Here is a 20004-nt window from a genome sequence, read left to right as displayed (position 1 = left end):
CATGGCAGCTGTCTCCCATTCTGCCAGCACATTTCACACCTAATCTAGAGCTGTCTTTTGTCTCCACTATTCCTATCACCACCTCGTCTCGTTTTGAATACCTCTTAATGTCTCTTCTTCTCTTTTGTTCTCTCCCAGCCCGGCTTCTTAATCTATTTCATTCCCTGTGCCTCTTTAGTCTTGATAAAGGGTTTTGACCCGAAACGTTGACTCTAATTTCTCTCCACGGATGTTGCCTGGCCTGCTGAGTTTTTCCAGCATTTTCTGTTGTTATTCCACACTTCCTTGTTGCCTGCCACCAACATCCCTCTCATGGGTCACTTTAATGCTAGCAAGTGGCTGGAGAGCACCTTGCTGTACATCAGTGGGGCCATGAGGACCCGTCTCTGTACTGGCAGTCCTCATAAGAAGGACGTACATGAAGCTCTGGTGTTTCTCCTCAATAGATGCCCATCTCGCCTCCATTGCAGACAATCTATTTTGAAGAGTCTTCATTGTGTTCGATAGTCTGGCGACTTATGTCCTCCATGGCAGTTACCACCCTCTCCATGGTGGAACGGACATGCACCATTGCCTCCACAAAGGCAGTATTCATGCAGGAGATGGACTTCTCCATTCTCTCCACACTCGCAGTTACCTTGGATGCAAACCCTGTCAGAGATTCCTGCACATGTTCCTGGAGTTCCAGCACCGCTCTCTTTCTGGATGGCCCCAGAGGCACAGCGTCTGCATGCAGCTAAGCAGAGCTTGGAGCGCCCTGCGACTTCCGATGAGGACTCTCCACTGCTGTCCCTGTCTCCACCATCTGCTGATGCTCACTTGTGAGCCTTGATACACCAGTTGACAACACTACGCTATGTCGCGAAGGCCCCGCCGAGGTGTGCGTTTCTGCGCTGGTGCTGCGTGCGCTGAGTCCAGGTGACGCTGCTCCCTCAGAGGGTCCAGCTTTCTCTGAGGAGTCGTCCAGCTCTTTATCCTGGATAGTGGGGACTAGGGCTCTCGATGGTCCTGTGGGAGAGTAAAGGCATTAGTTAGACATCAGATTTTCAGGTAGCAGACACATCCTATTGTACAGATGATCAGAAGTCAATCTCTATGAGCAACATATGCCATCGCAGTCAATCATGAATTGTAAATGTGAGGGATGAAAATGCATTCTGTCACCAGCTTCCTCCACTACGCCCATCCCTCCTTCCCCACTTCCAGCTCCTCGCCACCTCCCACAATGTCGTGAGCAGCCTCCTCAGCATTTGTTATGGTGTGCCTCCTCCTGTCTTTGATCTTTCCCTCTTATTGTGGGCTATCTTTTCCTGCAAGAAGGGACACAAGTGGAGTTTCAGTGAGAGTGATGGAGTGAGTGTGAAGAATCCAAAACCTAGAAGCTTAGAGGGAGACCAAGATGGAGTGAGGTGGCAAGAGGAAGCTGCCTCCCTGTGCATTGTTAGTTGTCATTGCATAACAGTGAGAGCAAGTGTGAGGGCTGCATAGTAGAATAGTGAAGTGATTCATTACAGAGAGGGAGATAGAGAGGTAAGGGTGCAAGGAAAGTAACGGTATGGTGGGATGTGGAGGAGCAGGCTGACAATGCAGAGTGCTGGTGATGAGAAGAGAAGGGAAGCAGTTTGAAGGTAAGTGTGATGTGATACTCACTTTTGATGTTCACACAAGATCATTGAAGCGTTTTCTGCACTGCACCCAGGTGCATTCACATAACGACCTTGCGCTGACCTTCTCAGCAATCTGCAGCCAGGCTGCCTTTGTCTGCTGAGGAGGCTTCCACTGGCCATCAAGAGGGAACAGAACCTCCCTGCATCCTCTTACTCCCTGCACAAGAGTTTGCAGGGATTCCTCATTGAATCGTGGAGCAGCCTTCGATTTTGCAGCACCCATGCTCACCTTGGCCCATTCAAGAAGCAGCAGTGAAGAGAAATGCGAGGCTGAGGCTACAGGGAGGCCTTCAAAACAAGTACAGCAATGAACTCATCAGTGCAAACCAACAGACCCGCTCCCAGGCAATGGAGCAGGCAGCGCGCACGACGGGACTAATTGATCCCATTAAGCAAAAATGGGACACCAGGAGCGTCTGAAACCGGCAGTGGCTCCGAAACCCTCCCACCAGGAAGCCTGCCCTCAACCCGCCTCCATGGGTAAAATCAGGGCCAATGTATTTTTGTACAGACTTTTATTTGGTGACTACCCCATTAAAACATTGTCCATAGGTAGTTTAACAGCCAGTTAAAGCCAGAGTCCTGATACAGTGCTGTGAGGTTTGTTGTGGTCTCCCCGGTAGCAGGCTCGAGAGGAAGGCTGACACACAATTTTCAATCGTAAACAGCCCACGGGGGTAATTTTGACTTTGGGTGATAGTATAAAATGAGTGATAGTATAAAATGGGTGATATCGATTCAGATTATATCTCTCCCTGAAAATACAGAGAGCTGTGTAATGGGCGGCTAAATCGATATCACTCAAAGTCAAAATTACCCCCCTTGAGTTAGGTTGAGTTTATATTTGATTAACTTTTTGATTTTGAGTGGCTAATTTCCAAAGGGTTCCAGTATCTCTCTTGGAGGATGTAATAAAGAGCTGCTCTGGTTAGGAGAGTTGGGGTGAGCAATTGGAAGATCCAATGAGAGAGTTGTCAATCCAATCAGAGAAGCAAAGGTGTTGTCTAAAAATCTCAGAAGAGACAGCTCAAGAGTCTGAAAGGCAAGAGAAACACTGTACAGTAGTAACTGCAACCCTTGGGTGGGGAGAGTGGGTGGAATTCTAGTGGCTTTGTGGTGATGAGATTTCAGGATTTGGGGCATAATCTGGATCTGCCAAGTTTAAAACGAAGCAGGAAATCCGTTCAAGGAGAGGAGTTTTTCTGCCAGCCCCCAACATCCCAGCAGCAGTTTGGGGTTGTGTCTGGGTGTGTTCTTGTGCTACGCTGGGAATCCTGCCAGATGTTCTTATGGTTGGCTCAGTGGGACCTACATCTGCTAAGATCAGGCATAATTTCAGTTAACGCTCCTAAGGTGACAGCTCCAAAGGTAATAAAGCCCAAAGGCTCCATACTGAGGCTTCCAGCAGTAATAAATAAATTCATAGATTTTGGTTTACCTCAGTCTTGTGGCCAATGCGGCCTCTGGCTCACCCTCTTAGAGTGATAGGGTGACAGGGTGCCACTCCGAGATGGTGCTGCCTGTGTGGGGCGGCCACCCCTGCTGCACAATTGTAGGTGTGGGGGCCTGACCCTGTTATTTAAAGGACTCTGTCCCCAACATTCAGGAGGGGGTCACTGTTAGGTTAAAGCCACATCTGCTGCACTTCTGGTGGTACAACAACACCATGGGGTCGATTTTAACTCAGGTGCGGGGAATTGTCGGGTTCCCCGAATTTGGTGTTTCCCACACGATTCTTAATGGGTGTGTGAGATTGATGCAATTTTAACTGGCCAATTGATTTCCAACGTGTGGGTACCCTTGGCAAATGAGTATTTCCAGTCAGAAAGTCACATAAAATATGACGTCATTATTGCTGCTGCTTTTAGGGTCTGCAACAAGCCTTGCTTCTTCTGCAGGCTGCCAACCTTTTGGCATTTGCTGATACACTGAGCTGGAAGCAGAATGGCAAGAGAAAGACTGATGTCTGCACCCCGTTTTGACGACGTTGCCCTGCAGGCTTTAGTGGAGGGAGCAAGAGCTCACAAGGAGGTGCTCTTCCCTTCATCAGGAGGAAGACGCCTCCCCAGCAGACAAAGGCTGCGTGGCTGCAAGTGGCAGAGGAGGTCAACTCCTTATCGGCTACATACAGAACCTGGATACGGTGCAGGAAGAGATTACATGACCTTCAGCACACTGGAAAAGTGAGTATGAAATTCCCATCACTCTCAATCTGATCTCCATTGCCTCTCCTCAGCAGCACTCAGCTTTAGCAATCTCTTCCTCCACATCCCACTTGACACTGACATCCATGCACCCTTACCCATTCCCTCTCTCTCTATGCTCACATTCACCTAACTATTCGACTATGCAGCCCTCACACTCCCTATCACTCTGACAACACACAGGGAGGGCCCTTCGTCTTGCTACCTGACTCCATCTTTGTCTCCTTCTAAGCATCTATGCTATGGATTCTCTACACTCACTCCTTCATTCTCACTGAAACTCCACTTGTCTCCCTCATTGCAGGAAAAGAGAGCTCACAATAAAAGAGAACGAGCGAGGACAGGAGGAGGGCCACCATCAGTAGCCCACTTCACCCCCTGGGAGGAGGCGATCCTGGAGATCGTAGGACTAGAGGATGAGGCGCAAGTGGGGGACAGACAGACGGGTGCATCACAGCAAGCTGGTGACAGAATAGTTTTCCATCTCTCTCATTGACATTGCATGAGTCGCTGATAATGATTCTGAAGCTATAACAGATGGACCTATGATCATCTGCAATATGCAATGTGCATGTAACCTTGACCTCCAATCTCTAACTCTTTCTTTTATTCCCCCACAGGACCATCGAGAGCCCCTGTCCCCACTGTCCAGGAGGAAGAGCCTGAGTTTCCAGACTCCTCAGAGGAATCTGCAACCTCTGAGGGCGCAGCGTCAGCAGAATTCAGCGCACCCAGCACCAGCGCAGACACTCACACCTCGGTGGGACCTTCGGGACATAGAGTAGTGTTGTCACCTGGTGTATCACAGCTCACAAGTGGGCATCAGCAGATTGTGGAGACAGGGACAGCAGTGGAGAGTGCTAGTCAGAGGGCGCAGGACTCTGCCAGCTCGGCTCAGCTGCATGTCGACCCTCTGCCTCTGGGTCCATCCATAAGATCAGCGGGGCTGGAACTCCAGGAACAGATGCAGGAGTCTCTGGCAGGTTTTGTCTCCAGGGTCGATGTGAGTGTGGAGTGAATGGAGGAGTCCATAGCGACCATGAGCAGAGCCTTTGTGGAGTCATTGGCGCATGAACGCATCACCATGGAAAGAATGGCAACCTCCATGGAGGAGATAAGTCGCCAGGGTATGGAAAACATGGTGAGTGTTCATAATAGAATGACATCTCTTGAGGAGCGATGGGCATCTATTGAACAGAGAAACCAGACCTTCGTGGAAGTCCTTCTGAGTAGGACTGCCAGCGCAGATACGGTTCCCCATGGCCCCCTGATGTGCAGCAAGGTGCTCTCAAGCCACTTCCAAGCGCTGGCCCCTTCTGGCCTGTGCAGCTTCAGGTGGGTGAGCAGCAGCCTGGCGCTCCTGTTGCTGCTGCTGTTGTTCCTGGTTCTGCTGGTGCCGCGGCTGGTGTTCGAGCTCATCTAATGCCCAGAAGTGAAGGAAATAAATGGCTCCCATGCTTCTGGTATATGCCTCCGTTGAGGAAGCGCTGAGTGAAGGTGGCGAGCGGAGTTTCCCAGGAGGTCACACTGGAGATGTGTGTGAGGCTCCAACCTTCCACAGGTGTGGTTAAGCCTGGTGAAAGTTGCCTCAGGCCTGAAACAACAAAGTCCTGCCACCTGCAAATGATGACTGATCAAATCTCCTCTTTAATGGTTGACCTGCAGCTGATAGTCAGCAAGCCAATAGTGCTCACGCCAGGTTTCACAGGCGTGATCCCCACCAGGCGTGTTTTACGTGGGAAAAGGGTTAAACAGGCAAGGGCCTGTTAAAATGGGACTATAAAGGCCAATTAGTGCTGTTTAAGGGCCCTAAAGACCAGTCCCGCCTGTTGCAGGTGGGACTGATTCGGGACCATCAGACACGCCTGGGTTAAAATGACTAGGTGTCGGGAACCAGGCGGGGGGGGTCCCCGACCCCCAGGTTTTGCGATTTTAACCCCCCACATGCCTCAAAGCCTGCCTGACGGCTGAGTTAAAATTGAACCCCATAGGTTTTATCTCCTTGAGTGTGTTTAAAAATCATTTTGTTTGGTTAGTTGTTATAAGGAGTTTCAATCTTGACAGGATTTTATCTATTGAAGGAGCTCGATTAAAGAGATTCCATTATAAATATATATCAGATTATTTGCTCATTCATTGTTTAATACATTTTCTTAATAGCTTACACTTAAAAATGAGGTGCGTATGATACCCTATCTGTTGAGTCTGTGTGTCCCAGTTATGCTTAGGATCAATCACTGGACACAGACAACAAGAATAACTTTAACAGGTCTTTACTATTCGGAGGTCAGGGCTGAACTGTCCAGCAAATCCCTACACAACACTTATATACCGGTGTGGTCACCACCGGTATTACAGTATTACAGTATACAGCAGCCAAGAGAAAGTAGTACATCTCTTAAGGTAGTTCTCTTAAGGTGGAACAGGTTACATACGCCACAATCCTCCCTTTTTAGCTTAACAGTTATATCCCCATTTAACATAACATAATAACATATATATATACAACTTCATGCAAAACAGTTCAAAGATTCAGTCTCTGAGGAGGCCTCCTGATTCGAGTTGGATAACGCCTTTCAGGGGTCTCTGATTCTCGTTGCTGGGGTGACTCATCTAGTTGGTCTCTTATGGATTGGACATCATCATCAGGTACATTCACTTCTGAGGTCGATGCTTCAGGTTCACTAACTTCTTCCATGGTTGTCTCTGCCGTAACCATGGGTTCGACCCTTGTTCTCGATTCTACCAGTTGGTCAGCATGACGCCGTATTACATTTTCACCAATATCTACCGTGTACATCAGGGGCCGTTGTCTGGCCCGAATTGTTCCAGATTGCCATTTCTCGTTTTTATAGTCCCGGGCTAACACTGGTTGTCCTATTTCGAAACTCCGAGTGGTCTTGTTATTTATATGCTGGAACTGTTTGTTTTCAACTTCCCTCCGCACATTTGGTTTTAACAAGTCCAACCTGGACCGCAACCTCCTGTTGTAGAACATCATGGCAGGACTTTGGTTTGTCACTACATGAGTGGCGTTTCGATATGCCAGTAGGAATTTGTCCACCTTGTGTTGTAGTGGAATCTGATCTTCGCTCATGGCCTTTATTGCTTTTTTGAACGTTTATACAAATCTCTCGGCCAACCCGTTTGTAGCCGGATGATATGGGGCAGAGGTATAATGTTTCACCCCATTTTTCTTCATGAATTTCTGGAATTCTTCTGACACGAACTGCGGTCCGTTGTCTGAACATATTTGTTCTGGCAATCCATTTCTTGCAAATATCGTTCTTAGCACCGCGATCATCTTTTCCGAGGTAGTGGTAGTCATCTTAATCACTTCTGGCCATTTAGAATGTGCGTCCACCGCAATTAAAAACATGGAGTCCATGAATGGACCAGCAAAGTCAATATGTACACGTTGCCATGGGGTTGAAGGCCATTCCCATGGATGCAGCGGTGCAATCGGAGGTGCATTTTGCACTTTTTGGCACCCTGAGCAGCTTTTCGTCAGATCCTCTATCTGTTGGTCGATACCCGGCCACCACACATAAGCCCTAGCAAGGCTTTTCATCTTGACTCCCCCCAGATGACCTTCATGCAGTTCCTTTAGAACTCTCCCTCTTAACTTAGGAGGAATAATCACCCTTGTTCCATACATCAATGTTCCTTGACAGACGGACAGCTGTTCTCGTCTTGCTGAGAATGCCGGTAACAGTGGATCACCATGTGCTGGCCATCCCTTCACTGTCACTTCGTAGACCTGGGACAATGTCGGGTCGTTCCTGGTTTCTCTTTCAATACTTGCATTGGTGACTGGTAAACATTCGATGATGGTCGAGTGAAATAACTCAACAGGGTCAACCGTCGGTGCCTCCTCCTCTGTAGGTAGTGGCAGGCGCGACAGCCCATCAGCATTACCATGCTGCTTTGTACCTTTGAATTCAATCTGATATTGATGTGCCCCTAGGAAAAGGGACCATCTCTGGAGTCTCTGTGCTGTCATCACCGAAACACCCTTCTTAGGGTTAAAAATGGATACCAACGGCTGGTGGTCTGTCAGAAGCGTAAACTTTTGGCCCTGCAGGTAATGATTAAACTTCTTTACTCCCCACACAAGGCTGAGAGCCCCCCTATCTATCTGAGCATAGTTGCGCTCCGCGGAGGTCAATGATCTGGATGCGAACGCGACTGGCCTCTCCAGGCCATTTGGCAACTTGTGTGAGAGTACTGCCCCAATACCATATGGAGAAGCATCACAAGCCAAACGAATAGGCAGCATTGGGTTGAAGTGAGCCAACACTTCCTCTGAGGTGATCAATGCCTTGCTTTTGCGAAAGGCCCTCTTACAGTCCTCGCTCCACTTCCATGGTACTCCCTTCTGCAAAAGAGCATTCAGCGGGTGCAGCACCGTGGATAAATTTGGCAGAAACTTATGGTAATATTTAATCAACCCTAGGAACGACCTCAACTGGGATACATTATCCGGAGCGGGAGCCTTCACAACAGCTTCGATCTTGTCAGGAGACTTATGAAGCCCCTCCTGGTCAATGACATGACCACAGTACGAGATCCGCTTCTGAAAGAACTCACATTTCTGGCGATTAACTCGAAGTCCATATTCTTTCAATCTGGTGAGCACCAGTTCCAAATTTGCAAGGTTTTCCTCGTCATCATCTCCTGTAATCAGAATATCATCCAGGTAACATTGTGTGCCTGGAATTCCCTGTAATACCTGCTCCATGGCCCTCTGCCAAATTGCTGGAGCCGATGCCACTCCAAAAACCAGTCTATTATACCGGTACAAGCCTCTATGCGTGTTGATCGTGAGATACTGGCGTGACTCTTCCTCAACTTCCATCTGTAAGTACGCCTGCGCCAGGTCTATCTTGGTGAAGTGTTTCCTGCCAGACAACGAAGCGAAGATATCCTCAATCCGCGGAAGCGGATACTGCACCGTGTGAAGCACCGGATTAACAGTGATCTTGAAATCTCCACAGATGCGAACCTTCCCCGGTTCCCCCGGCTTGTTGCTCGATGAACGCTTCATGACGGGAACAATGGGCATAGCCCACTCACTCCAGTCTACCTTAGACAGTACTCCTGAACGTTCTAGCCCTTCCAGCTCAGCTTCCACAGCAGGTCGTATCGCATAAGGTACCGGTCTGGCTTTGAAAAATTTCGGGTTTACATGTTCTTCAACCTTGATGTTTGCCGTAATTCCTCTCAGTGTTCCCAGTCCCTGTTGGAACACCTCTTTAGCATCGTCCAATATTCTGGACAATCGTTTAGGTTTGACATCTTATTTACCGGAATCTACCGTTAGTACTTTTAAGGAATGCCAGGCCATATTTATTTTCCTAATCCACTCCCATCCCAGTAGTGGTGGACCTCCCTCAGGTAGCACATATAAGTCCATTCCTCGGCTTTCTTTGCCCTTGTGGACCACCTTTACCTCTATCTTCCCGATGGGGTATACTCTTTGCCCCGTGTATGTTTTCAATACAATCTCCGTATCCCGTAGGGGAATATGTGGGAATAACCTTTTGTAATCTTGCTTATTCATGACCGTCAATGCCGATCCAGTGTCCAATTCCATCTTCACTCGGACTCCTGCTATCTGAAGTGTGACCCAAATTGTTTGGAGGTCTGCTTCCTTACCAACATTGTGTACTCTTAGACTACCCAGTTCATTACTGCTGGAGTCTGAATCTGACTTCTGTTCGTTCGAACTGTTCTCTGTCACCTTGTGTACCTTTCTGTACTTTTCCTGCGGTGACTTTTTGTTGCTGGTCTTCTTTCCTGACCGGCATACTTTAGCTATCTAACCAAGCCTGCCACATTTTCTGCATTCCTGATTTTTGAACCAGCACTGGTTCTGATCGTGTGTTGTCTTTCCACAATGATAACATTTTACTGTACCCAAGACCATTTGATTGGTGCTGAGTTCCGGTGACCATAGCTGCATTTCCGCCGTGCCTCTCGCTGCGGCTTCTTGCGATGCTGCAATAGTGACAGCTTTATCAAGCGTAAGATCATTCTCCTCAAGCAGTCGCTTTTGTGTTCCTTCTTTTAACAATCCACACACAAATTTATCTCTCAGCGCATCTGCTAGTCCTGTTCCAAACTGACAGTACTTCGATAGCTTACGCAGTTCAATTAAAAATTCAGCGTTGCTTTCGTCTTTCAGCTGCGTTCTTCTGTAAAATTTAAATCGTTCCGCTATCACCAGCGGCGTGGGGTTTAAATGATTTTTCAGGACAGTAACAATATTCGCGAAAGTCTGATCCGCCGGTTTATTTGGTGATAGAAGGTGCTTCAATAGCCCGTATGTCTTCGCACCCATTGAGCTTAATAAGGTTAGTGCTTTCTCATCATCTGGTACCTTATTTGCTTTACAATAAACTTCCATGCGTTCTACATACGTGGTCCAATCTTCGATATCACTATCAAAGGTATTAATGTTCCCTGTGGTGTATGTGCCTTTAAGAGCAATTGTGGTGTATGTGCCTTTAAGAGCCCCAGGTGTGCGTAATGCCGGTAATTGCCACTTGGGCTATATAAGCCTGTGTATTGTGTATATCCTTTAGAACCCCCCCCCCAGACTTGCTTAGTAAATACCTATGAACCAACTCCTGTCTTCAGTGTCTTTATCTACACACGGACACTACAGTGGCGACGAAGTAGAAACGGACTTACCTGCAATTCGGCAGCACCTCAAGGACATCGATTCCTCCAGCGTCCAGAAGACTCAAGGAAGTAATAGAAACTGTGGTTTCACCAGCTGGCCAAGCTGGTGGCAGGTACTGCGCTAATCCTTCCTGGGCGTCAGACTGGGGCTCCAGCGGCGGGCTCTACAGCTGAGGCAAGCAATAACGGACTGGGAGGGTGCACTCGGGAGATGGCCGGCGCGGCAAGCAGGTCAGCATTTAGACCTCCGTCGGGAACGAGTCTCCAACAGTGAATAAACGGAAACCACAGTAAAACAGCGTTGTTATCGGTAGCAGCGGCGGGAAAGCGCAGGAAGCGCCATATCGTTGATACAGAAAAAAAAAGCGCGGGAAGCGCCATATCTTTTTTTGAAATGCCTAAGTCTGGCAATATTGATGCTTTTGATAACGAAACAGAGCCTAACTTTGGCAATATTGATGTTTTTGATAACAAGATAGAGGATTGGACCACATATGTAGAAAGAGTGGAGGTGTTTTGCACCGCAAATGGAATAGAAGATGAAAAAAAAGCTTCAGTGCTTCTGGATCTAATGGGCGCAGAAACATACAAGCTGTTACGCAACTTAATCACTCCAGCCGAACCGATGGACAAGAATTTTGAGGAGATTGTTGATACCCTACACTGCCAATTCGAGGCAGGACTGGCAGATTCTCTGCAAGACAAATTCATCTGCGATCCCCTAAGTGTAGAAACACAAAAAAAGGTATCTTCTGGAAAAGATTTAACACTGGACAAGGCTTTCAGTGCAATAGAAGCGGCAAAGATACAGCAAAGGCCACAGGACTTCGGCACACATGAAATGACACGGGGTTTCGAGAGATGTTATCGCTGCGGCAGATCCAACCATGACCAGAGGGATTGCTGGTTCAAAGAAAAAGCATGCAGGCGATGCGGAAAGATGGGACACATTCCACGTGTATGCCGATCTGAAAATAAAAAATCCACTAACGGGAAAAGAATCAATAAGGAAAAGCACAGAAAGGTACAAATGATGACAGACAGTAGCTCCAAAGACCAGAAGAGCGATAGCGACTCCGGGAACAAGAGACTAAGCTCTCTCAAATTACATAATGTAATTGCCAATGAAGATTACCAGACCATTTGGGTTACCCTCATAATAGCAGGGTCCCCAGTTAAAATGGAGCTAGATACAGGATCAGCTCTAACCGTAATAAATCGACGAGATTACGAGAGGCTATTTTCGCATATACCTCTAAAAGACACATCCATTATCTTAAAAACATATACGGGGCAGAAAGTATACCCCAAAGGAAAAATAAAGGTGCCTGTGGTATACAACGGCAAAGAAATACAAAAGTTGTATTTATACATTCTACAAGATGGTGGTCCACCGTTGTTGGGACGTGAATGGATAAGGAAGATACGTTTAGACTGGCACTCCATTCAGGCACTGACGGTGACCAGTAAGGAAAAAAACAATGATGACATCATACCTGAACGATTAAAAGACATCTTGGCCAACGCCAAAGAAGTGTTTCAAGAGAAACTAGGAACCTTGAAAGACATCACCGCCTCAATAAAAGTGGAAGATGCAGCAATTCCAAAATTTTTTAAGGCAAGACCGGTGCCATACGCAATACGTCCGGCAGTCGAGGCAGAGCTGGAGAATTTGGAAAAGGCAGGCGTATTATCCAAAATAGATTGGAGCGAATGGGCAACACCCATCGTTCCAGTCATGAAAAAAGCATTGAAAAATAACTCTGAGGAACAGAGAAAAATTCGCATCTGTGGGGACTTTAAGGTGACTGTAAACCCGGTCCTTCACACGGTACAGTATCCTCTTCCGAGGATAGAAGATATTTTCGCCTCACTATCCGGAGGAAAACGTTTCACAAAAATTGACTTGGCACAGGCATATCTACAGGTGGAGGTTGAGGAGACCTCTAAAAAGTATCTCACAATAAACACACACAAAGGCCTGTACCAGTACAATCGACTGGTTTTTGGAGTAGCATCAGCTCCAGCTATCTGGCAAAGAGCTATGGAGCAAGTCCTGCAAGGGATTCCGGGGACTCAGTGTTACCTAGACGACATCCTTATAACAGGAGAAAACGACAACGAGCACCTTGCCAATTTGGAGCAGGTGCTCACTAGGCTGAAAGAACGGGGCCTACGAGCAAATCGCCCCAAGTGCGAATTTTTCCAAAATCAGATATCATATTGTGGCCACATAATTAATAAGGAAGGGTTGCATAAGTCACCTGAAAAAATTGAAGCAGTTATAAAAGCCCCAGCACCTGAAAATGTTTCACAATTGAGGTCATTCCTGGGATTAATAAATTACTATCATAAATTTTTACCGAACTTATCAACTATTCTACACCCTCTTAATGATCTTCTACACACAGGAGTGATTTGGAAATGGAACGAAGACTGTAAACGTGCCTTCCATAAATGTAAAGACTTAATCACATCCGAGAAAGTTTTGGCTCATTACAACCCATCACTACCAATCAGACTGGTGTGCGATGCATCCCCTTATGGCATAGGAGCAGTATTGTCCCATAGATTCCCTGATGGCTCGGAACGGCCGATAGCTTTTGCGTCACGCTCATTGAACTCAGCTGAGCGTAACTATTCCCAGATAGACAGGGAAGCACTCAGCCTGGTATGGGGAGTGAAGAAATTCAACCATTACCTACACGGACAAAAATTTAACTTGCTGACTGACCATCAACCCCTCATCTCCATATTCAACCCTAAGAAGGGTGTCCCCATTATGACGGCACAAAGACTACAGAGGTGGTCCCTTTTTCTAGGGGCACACCAATACAACATTGAATACAAAGGGTCAAAACAGCATGGGAATGCTGACGGTTTATCGCGCCTGCCATTGCCAATGATAGAAGAGGCACCTACAGTAGACCCAGTAGAGATATTCCACTCTACCATAGTGGAATGTCTACCGGTGACAAATTCTGCCATTGAAAGGGAGACCAGAAATGACCCTACTCTCTCACGGGTCTACGATTTAACAATGAAGGGATGGCCAGCACATGGCGAACCACTGTTGCCAGCATTCTCGCAAAGAAGAGAACAGCTGTCAGTGTGCCGAGGAACCTTGATGTGTGGATCCAGAGTGGTGATTCCACCCAAACTCCAGGATAAAGTGCTAAAGGAGCTTCACGAGGGGCATCTGGGTGGAGTGAAAATGAAGAACCTAGCTAGGGCGTTTGTATGGTGGCCAGGTATCGATGGAGACATCGAAGACATGACCAAGAGCTGCCTAGGATGCCAGAAGGTCCAAAATGCTCCGCCACAGGCCCCTCTACATCCATGGGAGTGGCCCTCATCTCCCTGGCAAAGGGTGCACATCGACTTTGCTGGTCCATTTATGGACTCAATGTTTCTAATCGCAGTTGATGCACACTCCAAGTGGCCGGAGGTAATAAAGATGTCCTCCACCACCACGGAAAAAACCATCACAGTATTAAGGACCATATTTGCCAGGAATGGGCTGCCGGAACAGATATGTTCTGATAATGGACCGCAATTTGTGTCCGAAGAATTCAGAAAGTTCTTAAAGAACAATGGGGTAAAGCACTACACGTCCGCCCCATACCATCCCGCCACCAATGGATTGGCTGAAAGGTTTGTCCAGACCTTTAAGAAGGCCATAAAGGCCATGGGTAATGAAGACATAAAACTTCAGCACAAGGTGGATAACTTCTTATTTGCATATAGGAATGCAATACATATGGTTACAAACCAAACTCCCGCCATGATGTTCTACAATAGAAACCTAAGATGCCGGCTGGATTTGGTCAAACCCAACATCCGAAGGGACATGGAGAACCGGCAGTTTCAGGGCATGAATGAAAGGCCAACTAGGGCCTTCCAGATAGGCCAACCGGTTTTGGCCCGGGACTACCGTACCGAGAAATGGCAGCCTGGAACTATCTGCACACGACTAGGACCACTGATGTATACCGTGGACATCGGAGAAAGCATAATAAGGTGCCATGCTGACCAAATCATCAAGTCATCCGAAAAGGGACAACTTACACCACCACGCTATACATCTAACGATGAAGTAGAGATACCCATATCTACCTCCGATCCGGTGATACTGGAACCCGATGAACCCGACACTGGCCTTCAAGCCGAATCAGCCTTGCCAGAAGAACCTACTACACCACCAGAAACTACTACACCCCCGAGGCGTTATCCGGACCGAGTCAGGAAGCCTCCTGAGAGACTAACTTATAATTAATTAATACAGCAATGTATATTATTTTGCATATAACATGTAATTAATAATTACTTAAAATATGATGTACTAGTTAGCTAGAAGGGGAGGAATTGTGGTGTATGTGCCTTTAAGAGCCCCAGGTGTGCGTAATGCCGGTAATTGCCACTTGGGCTATATAAGCCTGTGTATTGTGTATATCCTTTAGAACCCCCCCCCAGACTTGCTTAGTAAATACCTATGAACCAACTCCTGTCTTCAGTGTCTTTATCTACACACGGACACTACATTCCCATGTTTAGGCATCCTTGCAAGTATTTAAATTTTTCTTTTTCTCAAAATGGCGGCTTCCCGCGCTTGTCTTCTTCCCCCGCCTACTAAAATGGCGGCTTCCCGCGCTTGGCGGTCTTTCCCGCGCTCGTCTTCTTCCCCCGCCGACTACAATGGCGGATTCCCGCATTTGCCTTCTTCCCCTGCTGGCTGCAATGGCGATTGCCGTGCTGCTGCCGTTCTCGCCTCCCCAGCGGTTCTCAATTCCCCGACGCTGCTTTGCCTCGCAGCCCCACTTGCAGCCCGGTCCTTTACACCGGCTGCGTTTGAGTTCTCCGCGGCTCTCGTGCCTTAAGCTGCCCCAGTCGCTGCGCCTCTCGGCCTCGATTGCAGCCCGGCCCTTTTTACCGGCCGTGGTCGAGTTCTCCGCCCTTATTCCTCCGTTTTCCCTCCCCTACTCCACAGCCAACGCGGCCTACTTTCTGCTCGTGTCGCTGATCGGCTTACCCACCACCGTGGTAGAAGGGATGATCACTGCCTGTCGCTGATGGAGGGCTTCGTGGTCAGAATTTTTCTTTTTAACCCGGGTTCTCGATGCCTCCCGTGCGATGGTGCTCAGCAGGATGATGAGGGCGGATGCCTCTTCTCGACGCCCGTTCTGAGGACGAAACTGCCTTGGATGTAAAACTGCTGCAGGGTAAGATCGGACTCATCGCCACTGTTGAGTCTGTGTGTCCCAGTTATGCTTAGAATCAATCACTGGACACAGACAACAAGAATAACTTTTAACAGGTCTTTACTATTCGGAGGTCAGGGCTGAACTGCCCAATAAATCATTACACAGCACTTATATACCGGTGTGGTCACCACCGGTATTACAGTATACAGCAGCCAAGAGAAAGTAGTACATCTCTTAAGGTAGTTCTCTTAAGGTGGAACAGGTTACATACACCACACTATCACTTTCAAATAATGAAGCGAGATCTTATGGAGGCATAAGATAGGCCAGTACATTACCAGATGGGGTTTGCTGTTCGTTTACTAGGGCACGTTACTGAAAGTTTACCGAGATTTCACAGTAAGTATAGACACTCTCAAAAGCATGAAGAGTTGTTACTCATGTATGAGAGTGATCTAAGAGATGAGAGCCCAAATAATTTAGGATTAGAAGTTTAGAAAAGACCCTAAAAGGTAACAACACTTCTCAGTGACTTTGTGTCCAGTCAATTCTTGGCATTCCAGTTAACTTCAGGTCAGGTAGAAGTGTAAAGTACTGGATAATTATGTACCGAATGCAATTTAGGGAAGAATGCCTTTACATTAGACCTTTAATTTATTGACAAAACTATCACTGTTATCAGTGAATGTACTGAAGTAGGAACTGACAATTCAGCAGAAAATGATGTATGTTGAACTGAACTGAAGAAAGGACATAAAATAATTTATTTAGCTGCAGAATATTGCTGACAGAGAAAGTTAGATAGGCTGAATAGACTGAAGATCTTCTAGATCCATACCTAACGCTGCCAGAATGGCGGCAGACCAGAATATTTCACCAATTATAGCTGGAATAAATAGCAAGCTTGCGATGCGGTTCCCATAACGCTGCTGAAAGGGGTCCAACATTGTTATGTATTTTTGGGTTCGCATTTTCTTGGCAAAAAAAAATCCGCCTGGGTGAAAAGAGAAGAAAGGCTGTTAGATACTGCACAGATGATTCAAAACATTGAATTCTCTTTCTTGTATATTCTTTTTATATTTAGGATTTTTCTCAATAGACTTGCGCCTCATTAGAGCACAATTGGATCCTCCCTGTGCTTAGTTTTCATGACTTGTGTCTATCCATGTGCTGCATCTATCAGATGCTATTTACCTATTTGAAACCTAGTTTTGTATTTAATTGTACCTGAATAGATTCAACAATTCAGGGCAGTGAGAGTTGTGTTTTATTTCAATTTAAACCGTCAGAAAAGGTCATTGAGAAATGTTTAAGCTGCGAAATGGGTTCCTCACTAACACCCACCTAAAGTACACCCACTATGTGACAAGCTCTCAGGGAACTGAAAAGCAGTTGCTTTTGAAAGTGTTTCGTTTGGCTTCAGACAGCAAACTAGCTTGAATCAAATTAATACCTGATACAGGGGCTAAATCAAATTCCGCTATGGCCACACCTGTTATTACTGCAAGCTGTAACATTATAAAGGAGATTTTGCTGGATTGCCTGGGCACAGTGAATATCAGACGGACAATTGGGTGGGCTGCTTTACAGGAGTACGCTGCGACCCGCGCTGTGCTCAGCTAATCCACGCCCCACAGAGCAGAGCCAGGATAATCTCCCCTTATTAAATTTTAGTAACACAGCTTTAGGCCCCTTTCTTTTCTTAATCTAAAATGGAATAATCAAGATGTACTATTCTGATTGAAGGCTCAAGAGCCAATTTTCTTCTCTGGTGCAATTCATGTCTAAATGGTTAAAGAAATTGGTGTTAAGTCTGTCTGAGTGAAATTTTCTGGGTCAGCTTCTTTATTCACAAACCCAGGTGCAAAGTGGGGAAAGTGGTAGGAGAGGAAATTTGTGTGGAAGTGAAATATAAAGGAATGGAAACAATTAAAGGAGAGTCTCACAGTGGGGGGCAGGGTGGTGGGGGGAAGAGAACAACAATTCTGAAAGCCTCTGGAAAGGTTTGAAAGGTTTCTCAATCTATTGGAAGCCTTAGGCGAAGCTAAAGGGGCATGGGAATTAAGTACCTGTAGTGACAGACAAAATTGAAGGGAAAGGAAGCCCCCATGTGTAGGTTTGAGGCTGTAGCCAACCAATGACCTCACTTGCTGTGCCAACCCAATGGTGCCTGTTAGCAGCAGGTGTCCTTTTACATAAAAACGTAAGAACATAAGAAATAAGAGCAGGAATAGGCCACTTGGCCCCTCGAGCCTGCTCCGACATTCAATAAGATCATGGCTGATCTTGGGCTCAAAGCCACTTCCCCGCCCGCTCCCCATAACCCTTCACTCCCTTATCTTGCAAAGATCTGTCTATCTCCACCTTAAATGTATTTAATGACCCAGCCTCCACGGCTCTCTGGGGCAGAGAATTCCACAGATTTACGACCCTCTGAGAGAAGAAATTCCTCCTCATCTCAGTTCTAAAAGGGCAACCCTTTATTCTAAAACTGTGCCCCCATGTTCTAGATTTCCCCATGAGGGGAAACATCCTCTCTGCATCTACCTTGTCGAGCCCCCTCAGTATCTTATATGTTTCAATAAGATCACACCTCATTCTTCTAAATTCCAATGAGTACAGGCCCAGCCTGCTCAACCTTTCTTCATAAGTCAACCCCCTCATCTCAGGAATCAACCTAGTGAATCATCTCTGAACTGCCTCCAATGCAAGTATATCCTTCCTTAAATAAGGAGACCAAAACTGTATGCAGTACTCAAGGTGTGGTCTCACCAATACCCTGTACAGTTGTAGCAAGACTTCCCTGCTTTTATACTCCAACCCCTTTGAAATAAAGGCCAACATTCCATTTGCCTTTTTGATTACTTGCTGTACCTGCATGCTAACTTTTTGTGTTTCATGCACAAGGACCCCCAGGTCCCTCGGAACTGTAGATTTTGTAATCTCTCTCCATTTTCACAGATGTCACAGCTGTGCACCTGTTTCTCTGCTGATCCAGGCCCTATGAAGACAGCTCCCCACACACATAATGCAACATGCCTGAAAGTATGGTTTGTGACACCTTGGCTAGTCCAGCCTGAATCGAACTTTGCTGGCTGCTTATACACTGCCACATAAAATATGACGTGCTGTGATTGGGGGGCTTCTGAAGAACCATCCAGCATAACGGTTGGTTAGGACTTGCACACCTTTCTGTACCATTGTAGCCGCTGTTACAACTTACATTGTGAGTCGGAGCCTCAGCCTGTGCCGGTTGTCCGTTAATGCGAGGCCTGGATACCTCTGCATGGTTGTAAGCTGCAGCCTATATCCCGAAAAAAGCACTGGGAAATGAGTGACCTGATACTGGGATTTATTTTTACTCACCGATGAACAAACAAAGTAGTGTAGTCCAGGGGGCTACAGTCCATACTAGTCCAGCATCTGGTCGATACACCATTTCAGCTGTGCCATTTATATATGCGCCACCAACCCAGGTTGCTGAAAATGGATGCAAAAGTAAAAACATGGGAAATTCATCTCATTATTTAAATACATGAGGAGAGAATCGACTGCTACTGATTCAACTCCGCTGTCGTTGAAATATAACGTTATAAACTAATAATATAAAAATTCGATGCTGTAACATTGCAAGAGATGGTTTGCTTCCATTTTTTGAATGAGCATCAGGAGACAAGTTACCAAATGCTAGACCTTGAGTAAAGCGGTTTCTAGTATCCATACAAGAAACATGTTATACTCCAGCGAGCTATATGTTATATTGTACATTTATGGTGAGACCTCTTGTTATAATCCAGGCTTTGAATACAAACACACTGCTTTCAGTGGACTTGTCTTGTTTGCACCATTCACCAATACAACTAATATTGCAAAATCTACAATAAGATTGCATGTTTAACAGTGCATGCGTGTGAATGTGTAGCTATTAATTAATTTAAATTAAATAAAAACAATTCTATTACCACCTGGACATCCCTATCACTTTCTAGCTATTTGAATGGCCCATATTAACCATGTGACCACTAAAGCATTATCAAGCAAGTGGTTACCAGGGGCCAATCAGATGCAAGTTTCAGCATGTGTAGGCAGTCATTTGCTCAGCATCTCCGCAGTCACCCAAACATTCCATTCCTGTGTCTTAAGATGTTGCCCTTGTGTTCTTGCTTCCGGCCCAGGCAGGACCCAAGTTTTTCAATTGTTTCGGGCAGGTGTGCCTCAGTGTGGAGGCCCCTGCATCACCTCTCC

At 46.6% G+C, this 20004-nt stretch overlaps 1 protein-coding gene across 1 annotated transcript in view; it reads right to left on the bottom strand.

The window, feature by feature from the left end:
- LOC147111971 (high-affinity choline transporter 1-like) overlaps positions 1-20004 on the bottom strand; it is a 52851-nt gene that overhangs the window by 28842 nt on the left and 4005 nt on the right. Inside the window, exons 3-4 of the mRNA XM_085998306.1 lie at positions 19126-19239; positions 16598-16753 (exon numbers count right to left, since the gene is read on the bottom strand). Coding sequence (XP_085854432.1) covers positions 16598-16753; positions 19126-19239 — 270 coding nt within the window. The remainder of the gene's footprint in view (positions 1-16597; positions 16754-19125; positions 19240-20004) is intronic.

This window comes from Somniosus microcephalus, chromosome 10 (genome assembly GCF_052327205.1).
Source record: "Somniosus microcephalus isolate GS21.2 chromosome 10, FLI_Smic_1.0, whole genome shotgun sequence".
In the NCBI taxonomy this organism is placed as follows: Eukaryota; Metazoa; Chordata; class Chondrichthyes; order Squaliformes; family Somniosidae; genus Somniosus; species Somniosus microcephalus.
Note: the sequence above shows the minus strand (reverse complement) of the source record. Positions and strands in the feature narration are given on the sequence as shown.